This window comes from Periplaneta americana, chromosome 8, assembly GCF_040183065.1.
Source record: "Periplaneta americana isolate PAMFEO1 chromosome 8, P.americana_PAMFEO1_priV1, whole genome shotgun sequence".
Taxonomy (NCBI): Eukaryota; Metazoa; Arthropoda; class Insecta; order Blattodea; family Blattidae; genus Periplaneta; species Periplaneta americana.
Genome location: NC_091124.1, coordinates 165,907,242 through 165,924,700, shown reverse-complemented (window position 1 = coordinate 165,924,700; position 17,459 = coordinate 165,907,242). Strand labels below are relative to the sequence as shown.

Here is a 17,459-nt window from a genome sequence, read left to right as displayed (position 1 = left end):
CCACTTTGCAACATAGTTTTTCCCATTCTGTTTCGCCATTTCTTCAAATCTTTGCCGACACAACACTTTGACATCTTTTTATTTTAAAAGTGTTATTTCTACTATCAACCATTGCTTAGCATCCCCACAAATTAATTCAATGTGACTTGGATCAGGATGGTAAGATGGAAGTGCTAAGACTGTATGGTTGTTTTCAGCTGATATTTGGTCAATTAAATAGGTGTTCTGTGTTGATCATTAGCTAAGATTAAATTGTACAGTTTTGTTTTAGTAGTTCTTTCATCAAATGGGAAGTTATGTTTCACCAACCAGGCTTGCATATCTTTTGATAAGGAATTTGAGGCTAGGGGATTTATCCAGTTGTGTATTATATGAAGCATTATCGATAATGAGGACAGAGTTAGGGAGTGAATTTGGAATTAACATTGTATGAAGCCATTTGGTGTAGTTATCAGTATTCACCTTTGACACATGAAGCCATTAGGTGTAGTTATCAGTATTCACCTTTGACACGCATGAACGCTTATAAGTCGCTTCCCTTTGGATACAGGAGACACTAAGGTACGGTCACATGTCGCTACTTTTGCAGCGCTGCAGTGCAAAAAACTGCGCAACTCTTGTACTGTGACGTGTGAACAACGGTGCAACCTAAAAAGTAGCGGCTGCCGAACCTGCTGCCCGCTACTTTTCCATGCTGCACACAGCTTGAAAGTAGCGACGTGTGAACAGGGTTCTCAGGGTTGCAGCCGCAGCATTTTTGATATCGGTTTTGTTGAAACTTTTGCTGCGGTTGCAACCAGTGTTACCACCCAAATGTGCCAATGATACTTTTATTGTTTGGATATATTTTAATGTTAAATGTGATGAAAATAAATTATTTGTAACAGTTATTAAATACACAACACAGTCTGAGCATAATTGCTGACGATATAATTCATTTTTTAAATTTTCCGTAGCGTAGTTCCAAACAGGAGGGTTGCCAACATTGATTACGTGAATATACTGTTGTTATCATTTAAGTATATAGGCGTTTTTAAAAGCTTTATAGTAAAAATAATGTCAATTTCTGAATACTAGATACGACAGAAAAGCAAATAATAGATAAGGAAGCTTTCGCATGAGTTTCTTAATAATGCGAACATAACCACAAAATGTATATTGAGAAGTCAACACGGAGATGGAAACCTGCAGCATGACTGCGGCTGCAAAAGTAGCGCCTTGTGTGTGAACAGACTCGCAATCTCCAGTTGCAACTTTTGCAGCACTCGGGTTGTGCAGCACGAAAAGTAGCGTGCAGCGCGCTACTTTTGGCTTACGTGTGAACACGACACGCAACTTTTGCAGCTGCAGTACAAAAGTTGCACTGCAAAAGTAGCGATGTGTGACTGTACCTTTAAACTGGAGCTGCTGTCATTAGACAGCTGCTGTGGGTTTACCTTGAAAATTAATAATGTTTTTCAGTTGCTACAGCAATCTTCTTATTGTTGGCACACACTTTTCTTCTACAAGAAATTATATATAGTGCGACAGATTACACATTTATCAAAATCATATATGTCAGTGATTCTTTTTGGGACGTTTTGTCTCTTTCCAGGAGTTCCAAAAAAACTTCCTTCCTCTTCATGCTTTTTTATACCTTGTAAAATTCTATAAATAGAACTGCGACACTCCAGTGGCTGTAGCAATTCTTTCCTGGATTTTACTCACTTCTTTAAGAAACTTGGATGAAAATTTGTCTTTTTCTTTTGTCTCTTTCATGTAATCGTAAATGTTAGCAATAATCTCCCAGCTTTGACTGTGTAGTGTTTTTCCTTTCAACTTGGAAACTATTGGAGGCATAATGAATTAATAAAGTATCATAATTACAAACTAGTAACACTTGAATCTGTGTCACACAAGAATATTCCGGGGAATGTACAGTTGTCAAAAAAAAAAAAAAAAAGTGGCCGCACTTGTAAACAATGAATATTTTCTAAATCCACTTCGGGTCACAGCGATGTTACACGATGCATGAGCTTGTAGAACCAGTTCCAGAACTATAGAATTATTCCATACATGCGTCTTGTAGACCAGTGGTAGAGTGCTCACTTAGTAATTCGAAGGTTGTGAGTTTGGTCCTTCTCCAAGTTTTCATTTTATTTTTCAATCGTTCTTTAGCGATATAAATTATATTCAAATTATAATTTATATTCTGTTATCGTTCTTTAGCATTATAAATAATATTTAAGTTACCATTTATATTCTGTTATCATTCTTTATCGATATAAATAATATTCAAGTTATTTATATTTTATCGTTCTTTTAGCAATATAAATAATATTCAAGTTATAATTTTTTATATTCTGTTATCGTTCTTTAGGGATATAAATAATATTCAAATTATAATTTATATTCTGTTATCGCTCTTTAGCGATATAAATAATATTCAAGTTATCATTTATATTCTGTTATCGTTTTTTAAGGATGTAAATAATATTAAAATTATCATTTGTATTCTGTTATTGTTCTTTAACGATATAAATAATATTCACGTTATTTATATTCTGTTATCTTCTTTGTGATATGGTCGTCTTTCTCTTTTGTAGGAGCGTGAACATGACAGTATTTACACGAGTTAATTTTAAAAGCTAACATAACTCTATCCATTACGCAGAATAACTAAAAGGGGGGTTGAATGAGAAAAATAAACTTGGTAAATTTGTCCTCACTCCCTTATGTCTTATATCTCAAAATGTGTAGTAAGAATTAGTTCCTTGTCTCAAATAACTTGCCATAAATAATGGAAGTGTTGTAATGAAAAACTACCTTATCATGACTGTTAGTTATAAACATATGCTGTGCATTGGAATAATTTTTAATTGAGTGATTGTTAATAAAGGTTGCTTTTTTGAAAAATAACAGTTTCTCATTATAAAGAGCTAGTATATTTTCATGGTGCATTTATGTATGTGTTTCATACAATAATAATAATTCAAGAAAATAAATCGCACTCAGTAATATGACTAAAGGTACGGTCACACATCGCTACTTTTGCAGCGCAAATTTTGTACTGCAGCTGCAAAAGTTGCGTGACGTGTTCACACGTAAGCCAAAAGTAGCGCACTGCACGCTACTTTTTGTGCTGCGCAACCCGAGTGCTGCAAAAGTTGCAACTGGAGGTTGCGAGTCTGTTCACACAAGGCGCTACTTTTGCAGCCGCAGTCAAGCTGCAGGTTTCCATCTCCGTGTTGACTTCTCAATAAACATTTTGTGGTTATGTTCACATTATTAAGAAACTCATGCGAAAGCTTCCCTATCTATTATTTGCTTTTCTGTCGTATCTAGTATTCAGAAATTGACATTATTTTTACTATAAAGCTTTTAAAAACGCCTATATACTTAAATGATAACCAACAGTATATTCACGTAATCAATGTTGGCAACCCTCCTGTTTGGAACTATGCTACGGAGAATTTAAAAAATGAATTATATCGTCAGCAATTATACTCAGACTGTGTTGTGTATTTAATAACTGTTACAAATAATTTATTTTCATCACATTTAACATTAAAATATATCCAAACAATAAAAGCATCATTGGCACATTTGGGTGGTAACACTGGTTGCAACCACAGCAAAAGTTTCAACAAAACCGATATCAAAAATGCTGCGGCTGCAACCCTGAGAACCCTGTTCACATGTCGCTACTTTTAAGCTGTGCGCAGCATGGAAAAGTAGCGGGCAGCAGGTTCGGGAGCCGCTACTTTTCGGGTTGCACCGTTGTTCACATGTCGCAGTATAAGAGTTGCGCAGTTTTTTGTACTGCAGCGCTGCAAAAGTAGCGATGTGTGACTGTACCTTAATATCATTTGAAGAGTACAGGAGAAAAATTTGATAAGTTACGTTTTACTGTTCTCACAGGAGAGCAAGTTAAAAGTGTAAAGACCCATTACGGGTATATCTTATTGTCTTCGGGTTATAATTCTTCAAATTTCTTTTGATTAATGAGGTTGTTATTCTGTATAGTAAAACTACAAAAATCTACACTACCTGAGCTATTACATGACACCTATGACATGATCATTTTGGACTTACCATGTTTTTTCCGTGTTCTCTTCATTTGCAATATGGTAAAGGAACTGAATTGTTGAAAAAATGTGTAAAATGTAGCTATATTGAGAGTGTGAGTTCAATTTTCATGAGTAATTTTTTAATTTACTGTGCTTTTTTATTTAGTTGTGTTTGCAGATGATGGAAGCAAGCGTAGTCGCCATAGCAATGTACCTTCTCCTAGCCCAGCTGACAGCAGCCAGGGTCCTGCAAAACCTGAATCCACTGCCATTTCAAGTGGAGTGAGTAATCTCATTCTGATATAAAGGCAGCTGTTTGTGCATGTTTAAGGTGGATGGTAAAGCAAAAGTTGTTTAATTGAAATGTTTTTACTTTAGTATAAGTAGAGTTATTATTTACAAGTTGGTACAAAAGTAAAAATGTGTACATTTCCAACATTGATATTTATCAACATCTTTAACGGCATAGCTATTTTAAATATTAGTTTGTAGTCACATCTGTACTTTAACCGACATATGAAGTATAGATTATCTTAGGTCAGATTACTGAAAAAGCTCGTAAAAGATTCTCCCTTCTGAAAAGACTAGCAGGAAAGAAATGGAGATGCTCTAGAAATACTTTGAACACTACATCAAAATGTTTATACAGCCAGTGCTGACATACTGTGGAGAAATTTTAATTGCTTCACCTTTCATAAATGAAATGAATATGTTCAAAACCAAGCTCTCAGGCTCGTTACTAGTGGAATCAAAACAACTCCAATAGATTCTGTGAGATTCCTCACTAATATTAACAGCATCAAAATGACAATAGAAGAAAAAGCACTGATTCAATATGAAAAACTTATCAGATTACCAAGAAACAATTGGCATTCATACAGTCCTCTCTGTAGATTAAAAACTCAAAAAAGTTTCATATCCATGGTTCAAGAATTAAAACAGAAAATAAATGTCCCGAATTTAAAAGAAAACTTACAAATTAAACCAAACCCTTTAACTCTATTAAATATAGAGTATAATCTAAATTAACAGAAGAAATACTGAAATCAGAAGTAAACACTGAAATACTGAAACAATTGTCTTTAGAGACAATTAATATTAGGTACCCTCCACAAAACTGACTTCATTTATACACCGACAGATCCTTGATCTCCAGAGAAGAAGGTGCCTGTGCAGGTGTTACATGCTTTCTCTTCTCACTTTATAGATCTCTTGGGTATGGAACAGCAAGTTTTGATGGTGAAATCACTGCAATAAGTGAAAGTCTCAGGAATCTTCTATGCCACATCAATAAATTTAGGAATGCAGTTATATTGTCAGACTCTAAAGCAGCTATTCTATCAATAGTCTCTAAACACACACCTTCATCTCAAACAGCAGAAATAACTAAAATGCTTTCTCAATTAATATCACTCAATAAAAGAATTGTATTCCAATGGATACCATCCCATTGTGGAATCCTGGAAAACGAGAATGTGGATGCATTAGCAAAGAAGGGCAGCACTGCTACTTACAGATCTGTTACTAAATCTACGTATTACTCTGTGAAAAGATTTATTAAATCTACATACTTAGACTTCAACAAACAAAATTTGATAATACAATCTCAAGGGAAAAAATGGAACTCTCTGCATCATAATCCACAGTGAATTCCCGATTTACCATGAAAATTGTTTGTAGCTGCATTTAGATTGGCAACAGGCCATGACTGTTTGGCCAAACACCTGCATAGAATTGGAATATATCAGTCCCCTAACTGCTCATTACGCAACTCAAACCAAGAAATGGATTTGGAACACCTCAAAATCTGTGCTTCAGTGGCTGACCATGATAATATCTTTGAAAAGTATTGGAGTGCAAGAGGTCAAATGACTTTATTGTCAAATGCCTGGCATTAGAAAACAACAACATTTAATGTACTGTACAGTAAAATTCCTTGTAACTGGTACCCAAATAATCGGCGATACTAAAACAACGGCATTTTTGGTTGGGCCAAAAAAGATTTTGAATCTGCCACATTTGCCACAATCTGTGCCGTAAGTTTTGCTGCAGTAGGAAGTTTGCACAATGAATATTTCAATCCTAAAATTAGTGTATTATTTGTGTTGTGTGTTGTGTTTTAATAAATAAAATCCACACAGTTTTTAAGTTTATTTAATTATACGTAATTAATTATTTAATTATGTTGTTGTTATCTAATGCCGGGCTTTGGCAACGAAGCCATTAGCGATCTTGCTCTCCAATATTTCTCTGTGGTGGATCCATCAGGTAGAACTTCACAGGTTATGAGATGAACTTCAGTCATTTCTTCTTCTTTGTTGCATAGAGGGCAATTTGGATTTGTGTAAATTCCTATTTTATTCAAGTGTTTGGCCAAATAATCGTGTTCTGTAAGCAGTCGGAATTTTGCTACTGCAGATTTACGTGGGATAGTTATTTAATTATGTTGGGAACGTCAATTTTGCCACATTAGGAAGTTAGCACGAACTTTCGTTTTCAGTGAATATTCGCTTTAGTTTTCAGTGAATATTCTAACCTAAAATTTGTGTGTTATTTGTGTTGTGTCATGTGTGTTAATAAAGAAAATTTCACACAGATTTTATGTTTATTTAATTATGTTCAGGCTGTCAGTGTTGTCATGTTAGGAAGTTCACACGAACTTTTATTTTCAGTGAATATTCAATATTAGTGTATTATGTGTGTTGTGCAATGTGTTTTAATAAGGAAAATCCACACAGTTTTTATATTTATTCAGTTATGAGCAAGTGATAGAGAAATGCACCATGAAATATGAACTTTTTTTTTTTTTTTTTTTTTTCATAGACCGGTATTTATTCAATTATCCGGCAAAATCTCGTATTCAGAACTAGCCTGGTCCCTTTGGTGCTGGATAAAAGGGATTCTACTGTACTCGGTTTAGATAATCCATTTTGGAGTAACCATTTTCATCTGTCACAGCAATTTAATGTGGTTATAGCTAAAATAAACATTGGTCATCACATCAGTTACACATGTGCATTGTGCTGTAATGGCAGCACAAAAGCCAGAGTGTAAACCCATGTTATAAATCAAATGAAGAGTCCACTGCAAGAATGATGGATGTCACTTTCTTGACGAAAATGAACCAAGACTGCCAATGCATAGCTTAAGACATATAGAATGTGCATTAACACTGATAGTCATTGTCCAGTAACAATCAGAAAATCACAGTTAAGCTTTGAGCGCTAAGCATTTCAAACTTTCAATTGCTACTCCTGCAAAATGTATTCCAAATGACATCCATCATTCTTGCAGTGGACTCTTCAAATCTGAGAAACGTGTTTGTAGTTGCCAGATTCTCTTTTCAAAATTGTTCTTTGTAACTAAATTGCTTACAGGCTGGTACGGCAGCATTTTGCTGTTGTCAAATGAAGTCTCAGCTGTTTGTATCAAGTCGTGGTCAGAATGGCACAGCTGGGGAGTTGTATTGTCAGGCCATGGACACACTGGACGACAGACTGGTTGGCTGTTGCAATGCTGTCACTGCTCAAGACACTCGCCTTTCGCGACCAAGCCGCAGGGTTCCATACCTAATCCTCTGTGACGTTCACATGCAGCGGCTTCTCAGACACAACTGCTGCCCAGGGTGTGGCATTTTCTGTACTCAGGTAAGAGAGAGAGCTAACTGTGTCTGTTGTTTAAGTACTAATACACTAGTCTTCCATCCAGGTGACAGAGGTTCGATGGAATTTATAGTGAACTAAGGAGAGGGATTTTTTTCGGGTACCCCCTTTTCCCTCTATCATTCCACCAACACTCTCCACCTTCCCCTCATTTCGTCTGTCATCTGCAGTTAGAAAAAGTGGCTGGGGATAGTATGGCTTCCCAATGCTGATGTAGGAAGAGCTTAAGGCTTATCAGATACTTATCATGTTTAAGTTTAAACCTTTTCTTCACGATTTACTTGTTTAAATACTGACTTTCATGTTTAACGTAGTTAAAGAATACCTTTTTATTCACCATTTTACGGTGTTGCTATTGATGAAGGGTAGAAAGAACTGCTTGCTTGATGCCAGTTTCCATTACCATTAGATATACCGTATTTGTCAGTGTGTAAGACGCACCCTAAAAATTGAAAGAAATTTACCAGAAAAACTCAAATCTAAGGAAAAATATAACTACAGTCGTGGCCAAAAGTTTAGAGCACCTCTTCAAAAATTGATACTTTTTTAAATATAATATTTATATAGAAAGTATTTCCTGAATATTTATTAGTACTGAAAATATACTGGTTGCAGCTGAAAATGTATAAAGTTTTAATTTTTTATTTAAAAAAATGATTGTTTTAAAAATATATTTGTGTTTTTTAATTTTTTACATTTTTCAGATAAAATGAATTTCTCAATAATAAAAATTAATTTCAAAAGTAACGAAAATATGGTTACGAAACAGTTTAAGAATGGATCAATTGTAATATCAAGAAAAATAAGAGGTTTCTTACGTTTTCTTCAAGCTACAGAGTGACAACTGTAATTTATTGCCTGTAGTAAACTGTTATTGTTAGGAGTGGTCCTTTTATTAGGGTTGGTTGACTGTAGTTTGGGTGGAAGATGTTTTGTTTACATGTTTCTTCAAGCTGCTTGTGTGTATTGTAAATATAGATAGATGAAAGGTACTTTTAAAATATATGAGAGCTTCAGTTGATTAGTTGTGTTCGTCAGAATAAGTTCTTATCCAAGAAAGATTTGGTCATATCAGCAAGATAATGCCCTCTGCCACACTTCTCGAAAATCCAAGGCATGGTTCACCGAGAATGGTATACCGCTACTGTCTTGGCCTGCTAGGAGTCCAGATTTGAACCCCATTGAGAATATCTGGGAATTCTAGGGAAGGAAATACACAAAAAGAACGTAAGAAATCTTCAAGAATTGTAATTGTAGTTAGCAGAATGTTGGACAACCCTGAGAAAGGGTTATATATAGAATCTAATAAACTCAATGCCAAAGAGAATACGTGCTGTTACAATGCAAAAGTGGTCCTACAAAGTTCTAAGTGGATTTCGGAGAGAAATATTGTGTTATTAATCAAAATATGACTTTTAACTCTTTATTTTTTAATTGGAAAATTGTGTTAATTTGTGTGTTGTTTGAAAAAATGGCGACAATTAATTCAAATTTCTTTTTTAAATTGTCTCTTTATATTTTAGGAATATTGGAAATTAATATTAATTATTAGAAGCGCAAATTACAATTTACAGAATTTTTTATAGTATTGGATTTGTGTTTTATAGAAAAAATAAAACTGTACACTTCCGCCCATTCCATAACATATAACTTTTGATTTGTACATATCATACATAAAAAAGACTATTCTTTTCAGCTATACTAAAATCATATAATTATTTAAAGTTGTGACATGATATACTGAGTAAAATTGCCTTTTTCAAGGGGGTGTTTTAAACTTTTGGCCATGACTGTAATGTTAAAAATTATTCCAATAAAGATGCTGAATGGGGTACTGTGGTGTAGATCCATTTCCAAACAAATGAAGAAAAGAATTCTACAAACTATAGTTGAATCTATACTAACATACGGGGCAGAGGGATGGGCACTTGTTGAACGTCAGAAGTGTAAGATACAAGCGACGGAGATGGAGGAACTAAGAAGAGCTGCTAGAGTATCCAGATTGGAAAGGAGAAGGAACGAGGATGTGAGGCAAATGATGGAGATGGAAGAGTCGGTAATTGAAATAATCGAGAAGCGAACCCTTCAATGGTATGGCCACGTAAAAAGGATGAAAGAAGGAAGATGGCCAAAGATTATTCTGGAATGGTCACCACGGGGAAGGAGGAAGCGTGCGAGACCAAGAAAAACATGGAAAGCTGGTGTCATGCAAATGGTGAAGGACCGACACATGCAGGAGGAGGATTGGCGGGATCGAGAAGGATGGCGGAAGGGAATTCAGGGTAACCGCTGAAGAGTGGAAGAGCCCACAAAAGAAAGAAAGAAGAAAAATTATTCACTGATCTTCAGAAGCCTTTAAATTCACTCTCATCGCTGTGATCAGAAATTTCTTCTTCATTGGTTCCATTGAACTTGCCATTGAAACAGGAATCTTTATGAATAATTTCGAGGGAAAAATTGTTCCGGAGCCGGGTATCGAACCCGGGACCTTTGGCTTAACGTACCAACGCTCTACCACTGAGCTACTCGGGAACTCTAACCGACACCGATCGACTGTAAAGTTGATTTGAATAATTTCGAGGGAAAAATTGTTCCGGAGCCGGCTTCGGAACAATTTTTCCCTCGAAATTATTCAAATCAACTTTACAGGGAGTTATACCTGAAATCTTGATTTGCATAATACACGTCACTGTTCGTTAACAGAAAGCCACAATTTAAGTCACACAGAGTTAGTGTGCACTCGAAGTTGGTTGCTTGACGGTTGTCAGCCCACTTTGAGGTCTGTGGATATAGAGGGAAAAATTGGATCGGTGTCGGTTAGAGTTCCCGAGTAGCTCAGTGGTAGAGCGTTGGTACGTTAAACCAAAGGTCCCGGGTTCGATACCCGGCTCCGGAACAATTTTTCCCTCGAAATTATTCAAATCAACTTTACAGGGAGTTATACCTGAAATCTTGATTTGCAGGAATCTTTATCTTCAGATTCATAGTTCTATTCTTTCAGGGGCGAGCTAAAGTTTTTCTGTATATATTATATTTTATGTTACAGTTATTAGCAAAATAATAAATAAATAAATAGAGAAAATGATCCTCACTTCCATCTGGGGCGTTGCTGATACCACACTTCAAAAGAGACTTCACAACAGTGTTCTCACTAACCTTGGACAGGCTATTTTCACTCACTCACAAATTTGAGTGAGTGTAGGCCGTTTAAGTGCTTCCTTCAGATGCACACTGTTATCCACTCTTCTCTCATGAATACTTTAAGGGGACAAAGTAGTCTAGGTGTGTTCATAGTGCGCATTGCTGATTTTAAGTGGTTATTTTTCCGAAAGGATAAAAGGTGTGTTTTACATGTTACTCTACATGCTTTTAAGGTTATATTGGTGGTTAGTTTGTTATATTAACTGCTATAATTGAAACTTTAAAAAAATTGTATTCAAACGAAAAGGGGGGGGGGGAATAAAAAATTGTTAAATTCATGTAACTTTCTCTTGTAAACTGGAATTTGATGTCGGTTCTTGTTTCAGGCTTAGATTTAATACACCAGAGATGTATTTATGCTTTCTAGTGTAGGCCTACGTATAAAATTCATAGTGCAAGACTTTCCAAACCATGCAAAGCTATCTTTTTAGCAGTGGCGTAGCATGAAATTTTGAGCAGGAGAAGCTAACTCAAGTTCTCTTTCATGTACGTATGAGAAAACGTATTACAAAAATATAGTCTTAAAATAAATAGTAGTCAATGTCAAGCCAGCAGTCCGAAGATTGGTTGGAACCTCGTAACACCAATAAGGCATGACCTCAAATGGTACGTAGTAAAATATGATTTCATGGTTTACACATATCTCTAACAAATAGACACGGTCATTTGTTTTTTAAATCGCACTTTTGTTCGTAAGTCAGTCTTGATAATAGAATTGTCCTAAAAATTCAAGTAAATTGGTGTCAGGAACTGTTATTTCACTCATTATTTATCATGTCAGCCGCAGTGCACACTAACACTTCAACTGAACAAACCCTCACGAAAGGGATAACTCGGAAACTTTCAATGTAAAAGCTAGCTTCTTCCGTGCCTTGCGACAAGGGTAGTTTAGTTACAAAGGGATGGAGAATCTGCGGGATGGGTTACAAAGAAGAATGAGTGAAAGAAACCAGTCTGCTTGGAAGCTGGCGTGTGTAGGCTTCTTGTTTACTGCTGCATCACAAATCATCCTGAACAGCCGCATCACAATATTTAACGCATAAATATAAACTCTATTAAAATTAATAAGTAATTTTGTTCATAAACGGCAGGTTTATTATGAAATTATTATTAACTGGGGAAGCTGAGCTTTTTAGCTTACATTGACGCTACGCCACTGCTGTTTAGGTTTGTTGTGTCCTTGAAAGGCATTCATTAAGTTTATAAGATTTATTTAAAATACTGTTAAATTGTTATAGAAAGAACATGGTTTAGAAAAGCCTATCATGACACAAATGACGATTTCTGAAGTTGTGTGAATATATTCAGGATCTGCATTGGAGTATATGTAAAGTGTTCAGATTTTTTACATATTACATGACTGTAAGGTCACCACATCTTTCAATTAAATTTGTGTTATTTTAGGGGAAATTTGTTCAGTGTTCATCTTTACATTGGTATCACCGAGACTGTCAGCTAACAGTGAATTCTGTACCAGTCTGCCCTCATTGTGGATTGGATTCTCCACATAAAGACGTAATTCTGACAATGAGGTCTGGCAAGAATCCTGTTTTCTTGCCACAACAGAAACCCCCCAAGAAAGTGTAAGTAATTTTTTTGGACGTGAGTACATTAATCTGTTCCTGTTATTAAAATTAATTTATGTAAGAGTGTGCTTTCATCATTTAAGTAGAGTCCGTATGTAGGTTGTTTACTTATTATGTTTAAGGACAAAAAGTTCCATATTACCTTATGAAAACTGTTTGTATAGTGATAGATTTAGCTTACACCTACAATTGCAAAGTAGTTACAATAATTACATGATATTAGGCATAAAAATGATTGATGATGGTTAATAATGATAATGCTGATGATGGTGGTGATAACCACGGTAGGTATAACACAAGGCTTCTAAACTTCTCATAGGTTGAATTAGTATCGAGCTTATTGGCGAGGGATCGATGGGGAAAGGAGAGCGATTCTGATGTCACAAGATAGCTAAGCGCGCCAAAGCTCAAATGCTTCAAAGCAGTATCTCGTGTTTTTTCTTGTTTATGTTGTTTTGAATGCATTATGCCAGGTCAAAGGTGTGCTGTTGCGGTATGCAATAATTCTAACGATAAAAATAAAGAGTTTTCTTTCTTTACAATTCCTAAAGATTAGAAATTAGAAAAAAATGGGTAATTGCATGCAAAAGACAGGATAAATTCAATCCTGATACAAGCAGAGTATGCTCTGATCATTTTAGAGATGACGATTTTGTTCCTGATTTTCGAGCAGCTTTAATGAAAATAAAGTCGGAACGACCAAGAATGTTAGGCCTAAAGCCTACAGGTAAATTTAAATAAATCATGTAGGCCTATATAAGTAGCCTACATTAATACCAGCTTTGCATAATAATTAGATTAGGTTCCTTTATGTTAACCTTCAAATTATTTTCTTTCTTTTGTAATAATGCTGAGTCATACATTACTTACAATTAACAAAATAATCATGCTACTTAAACTAACAGTTGCATACCAAAGGGTGGAGGATTAGCGACTGATACCAGTAATGTTTTTTCACTATAATTCTCATTATATTGATTTTATACTAACGATTTATGACATTTTGTCCTTATGGCATATTTAGTGGGTTAATCATAAAATCCTCCAGTATCAATTCATTGTTGAGTTTATTGTAAATGGACGTGTGGCTGACATTTCATTACCGATACATGCTCCTTTTTCCAAACTTTAGAATGAGATATTAAAAAACATTCAATGTTAGAATTTTTATAAACACAAGACTGGAAACTAGCAGACGAAAATGGACAGCAGACACTGAGAGCAGACGAATTGTTAAGAAATACTGAAAAATAATGTAATGACAAGTGTAGTACAGCTTTTATATACACTGTATAAATACTTTCAACGTATTTTATATTATGCCATGATACGTACACAATTGATTTATACCCATTGTAATGTTTTTATTTCAGGCGGTCATGTTTATAATGTACGTTAATGTCGCTATCAATTTGAAAATAAAGGACCAATGAGGATGGACTCTTCTCGCGTCATCAGCCAATTAGCCATTTGATTGGCTAATGAAAAATGAGATAACCTATTGAGTTTATAGAAGCCTTGGGTATAACCCGGTATATGCCATGGACTGGATGCGGGGTAGCAAACACTGCCTGTGACATCAACCGTTGTACACTCCATGTGGAGGGGTTGTCAATTGAATACTGTTGCCAGTCGAACTACTGTTTGTGTGGACTGACCTCGTGAAATTGTGTTACATCTGTTGCTATTTTTAAATTGTTTCTTTTTTGCGTTTGTAAATAGTGTTTCTACATAATTTTATGTTTGGTTATAATAGGCCTATTTCATTTGCTTGTCTTCACTATACTGTCATCTGTAGGGCATTGTTAATAGCAGTGGTAACAGTACTACCCACTTGCAGGACAATGGCACGAAATTTTGAATTTTATTACATTTTTAAGGTTTTCTTTTGACTCCCCCTCGTAATATGAATGACATGGAAAAAGACATAATAAGTTTTGATGAAATGAAAGTGCAGCATAGCATTGCTTATGACAATACATTTGACTGTTTTAGAGGTCCACACAATAACATTCAAGTTATGATGATACGCACTTTTGTAGGTAATTGGAAACAGCCAATATTTTACGACTTCAACAGTGCAGTAACCCCTGCCATTCTTCACACTGCTGTAAATGAACTGGAGAATATAGGTTTAAGGGTGAGAGGATTCGTAAGTGACATGGGACCGTGCAATATACAGCTTCTGTCAGAGTTGAGTCTGTCTCCAAATAAAACTCAATTTCAGAACCCTAACTCTTCTGAAAGAAACATGGGCTTTTTGTGATGTGCCACATGCGGTGAAATTGTTAAGAAAGTATCTTTTTGATACTTGTTCCGGGGCCGGGCATCGAACCCGGGACCTTTGGTTAAACGTACCAACTGAGCTACCCGGGAACTCTACCCAACACCGATCCAACTTTTCCCTCTATATCCACAGACCTCAAAGTGGGCTGACAACCGTCAAGCAACCAACATTGAGTGCACACTAACTCTGTGTGACTTAAATTGTGGTTTTCTGTTAACGAACAGTGACGTGTATTATGCAAATCAAGCTTTCAGGTGTAACTCCCTATAAAGTTGATTTGAATAATTTTGAGGGAAAAATTGTTCCGGGGCCGTGCATCCCTCAAAATTATTCAAATCAACTTTACAGGGAGTTACACCTGAAAGCTTGATTTACATAATACACGTCACTGTTCGTTAACAGAAAACCACAATTTAAGTCACACAGAGTTAGTGTGCACTCAATGTTGGTTGCTTGACGGTTGTCAGCCCACTTTGAGGTCTGTGGACATAGAGGGAAAAGTTGGATCGGTGTCAGGTAGAGTTCCCGGGTAGCTCAGTTGGTAGAGTGTTGGTACGTTTAACCAAAGGTCCCGGGTTCCATGCCTGGCCCCGGAACAGTTTTTCCCTCAAAATTATTCAAATCAACTTTACAGGGAGTTACACCTGAAAGCTTGATTTACATAATACACGTCACTATTCGTTAACAGAAAACCACAATTTAAGTCACACAGCGTTAGTGTGCACTCAATGTTGGTTGTTTGATGGTTGTCAGCCCACTTTGAGGTCTGTGGATATAGAGGGAAAAGTTGGATCGGTGTCGGGTAGAGTTCCCGGGTAGCTTAGTTGATAGAGCGTTGGTACGTTTAACCAAAGGTCCCGGGTTCGATGCCCGGCCCCGGAACAGTTTTTCCCTCAAAATTATTCAAATCAACTTTACAGGGAGTTACACCTGAAAGCTTGATTTACATAATACACGTCACTATTCGTTAACAGAAAACCACAATTTAAGTCACACAGCGTTAGTGTGCACTCAATGTTGGTTGCTTGATGGTTGTCAGCCCACTTTGAGGTCTGTGGATATAGAGGGAAAAGTTGGATCGGTGTCGGGTAGAGTTCCCGGGTAGCTCAGTTGGTAGAGCGTTGGTACGTTTAACCAAAGGTCCCGGGTTCGATGCCCGGCCCCGGAACAGTTTTTCCCTCAAAATTATTCAAATCAACTTTACAGGGAGTTACACCTGAAAGCTTGATTTACATAATACACGTCACTATTCGTTAACAGAAAACCACAATTTAAGTCACACAGAGTTAGTGTGCACTCAATGTTGGTTGCTTGACGGTTGTCAGCCCACTTTGAGGTCTGTGGATATAGAGGGAAAAGTTGGATCGGTGTCGGGTAGAGTTCCTGGGTAGCTCAGTTGGTAGAGTGTTGGTACGTTTAACCAAAGGTCCCGGGTTCGATGCCCGGCCCCGGAACAATTTTTCCCTCAAAATTATTCAAATCAACTTTACAGGGAGTTACACCTGAAAGCTTGATTTGCAAGCAATATGTTTTTTTTTTTTTAAATAGCACATTGCAAAAAGAGCATATGTAATGGGTTTCTTTCCTATTCTTACGTGCACTGCAAACTTGGCAAGGTTTTGAAGGATACTTTTCCCTTTGTCACAATTGGTTCCAGCTTGTTTTTCTTCATGTACCCTATTATATATATATATATATATATATATATATATATATATATATATATATATATGATTTATTAAATCTACATACTTAGACTTCAACAAACAAAATGTGATAATAAAATCTCAAGGGAAAAAATTGGACTCTCTGCATCATAACCCGCAGTTAATTCCCGATTTACCACGAAAATCCTCTGTAGCTGCATTTAGATTGACAACAGGCCATGACTGTTTGGCCATAGAATTGGAATATATCAGTCCCCTAACTGCCCATTGTGCAACTCAAATCAAGAAATGGATTCGGAACACCTCAAAATCTGTGCTTCAGTGGCTGACCATGATAATATCTTTGAGAAATATTGGAGTGCAAGAGGTCAAATGACTTTATTGTCAAACGCCTGGCATTAGAAAACAACAACATATATCCTTCTGCCCACCTCTCTTGGACCGGACATTTAAACCACTGGTCTTTCCCTTCAATCTTGCCTGATAACTTACTAGCCCCTTTAAATGAACGTAACTTCTCTCATTGTAAACATGTTTATGTGAAATTTTATTATTGCACTCATGGTGGCTTCTAGTAATGTTAAGAGTGTGGTTTTTCTTCTCATACTCCTGATCTTGTCTCTCTTCACTTTTCAGTTAATTTCCACCAATAGCTAGCTGTTTCTAGCAAGATATTCTTGTGTGACAGCTTGATGTCAGAGTTTTTAATTTATAGACCCTGAACACATGGAAAAGAGCACAGTTTAGGAGTCACAACACTTTTTTTTTTACTCCATTTTATAGTTTTCTCAGAATTGAGTAGTAGAACAGATAATGACCTGCTCTGTCTACACCCTTCATATATTTGTTATATTGAATGATGCAAGAGGGCTTTACACTGCCTCCCCTTGCATTTTCCTTTCTTCGTAGTGTCATCAGATATAAAGTGCTGGCCATCCTAACTTCTCTCTTCCTTTGTCTTTCGAAATCTGAGGAAGACATCATCCCTACATAATACTCTCTCTCCT

At 36.1% G+C, this 17,459-nt stretch overlaps 1 protein-coding gene across 2 annotated transcripts in view; it reads left to right on the top strand.

Moving 5' to 3' along the window:
- G9a (histone-lysine N-methyltransferase G9a) overlaps positions 1-17,459 on the top strand; it is a 184,620-nt gene that overhangs the window by 30,203 nt on the left and 136,958 nt on the right. For both annotated transcript variants that reach the window (XM_069834023.1, XM_069834022.1), the window contains exons 4-6: positions 4,216-4,331; positions 7,427-7,696; positions 12,317-12,495. In XM_069834023.1, the coding sequence (XP_069690124.1) occupies positions 4,216-4,331; positions 7,427-7,696; positions 12,317-12,495 (565 nt within the window). The remainder of the gene's footprint in view (positions 1-4,215; positions 4,332-7,426; positions 7,697-12,316; positions 12,496-17,459) is intronic.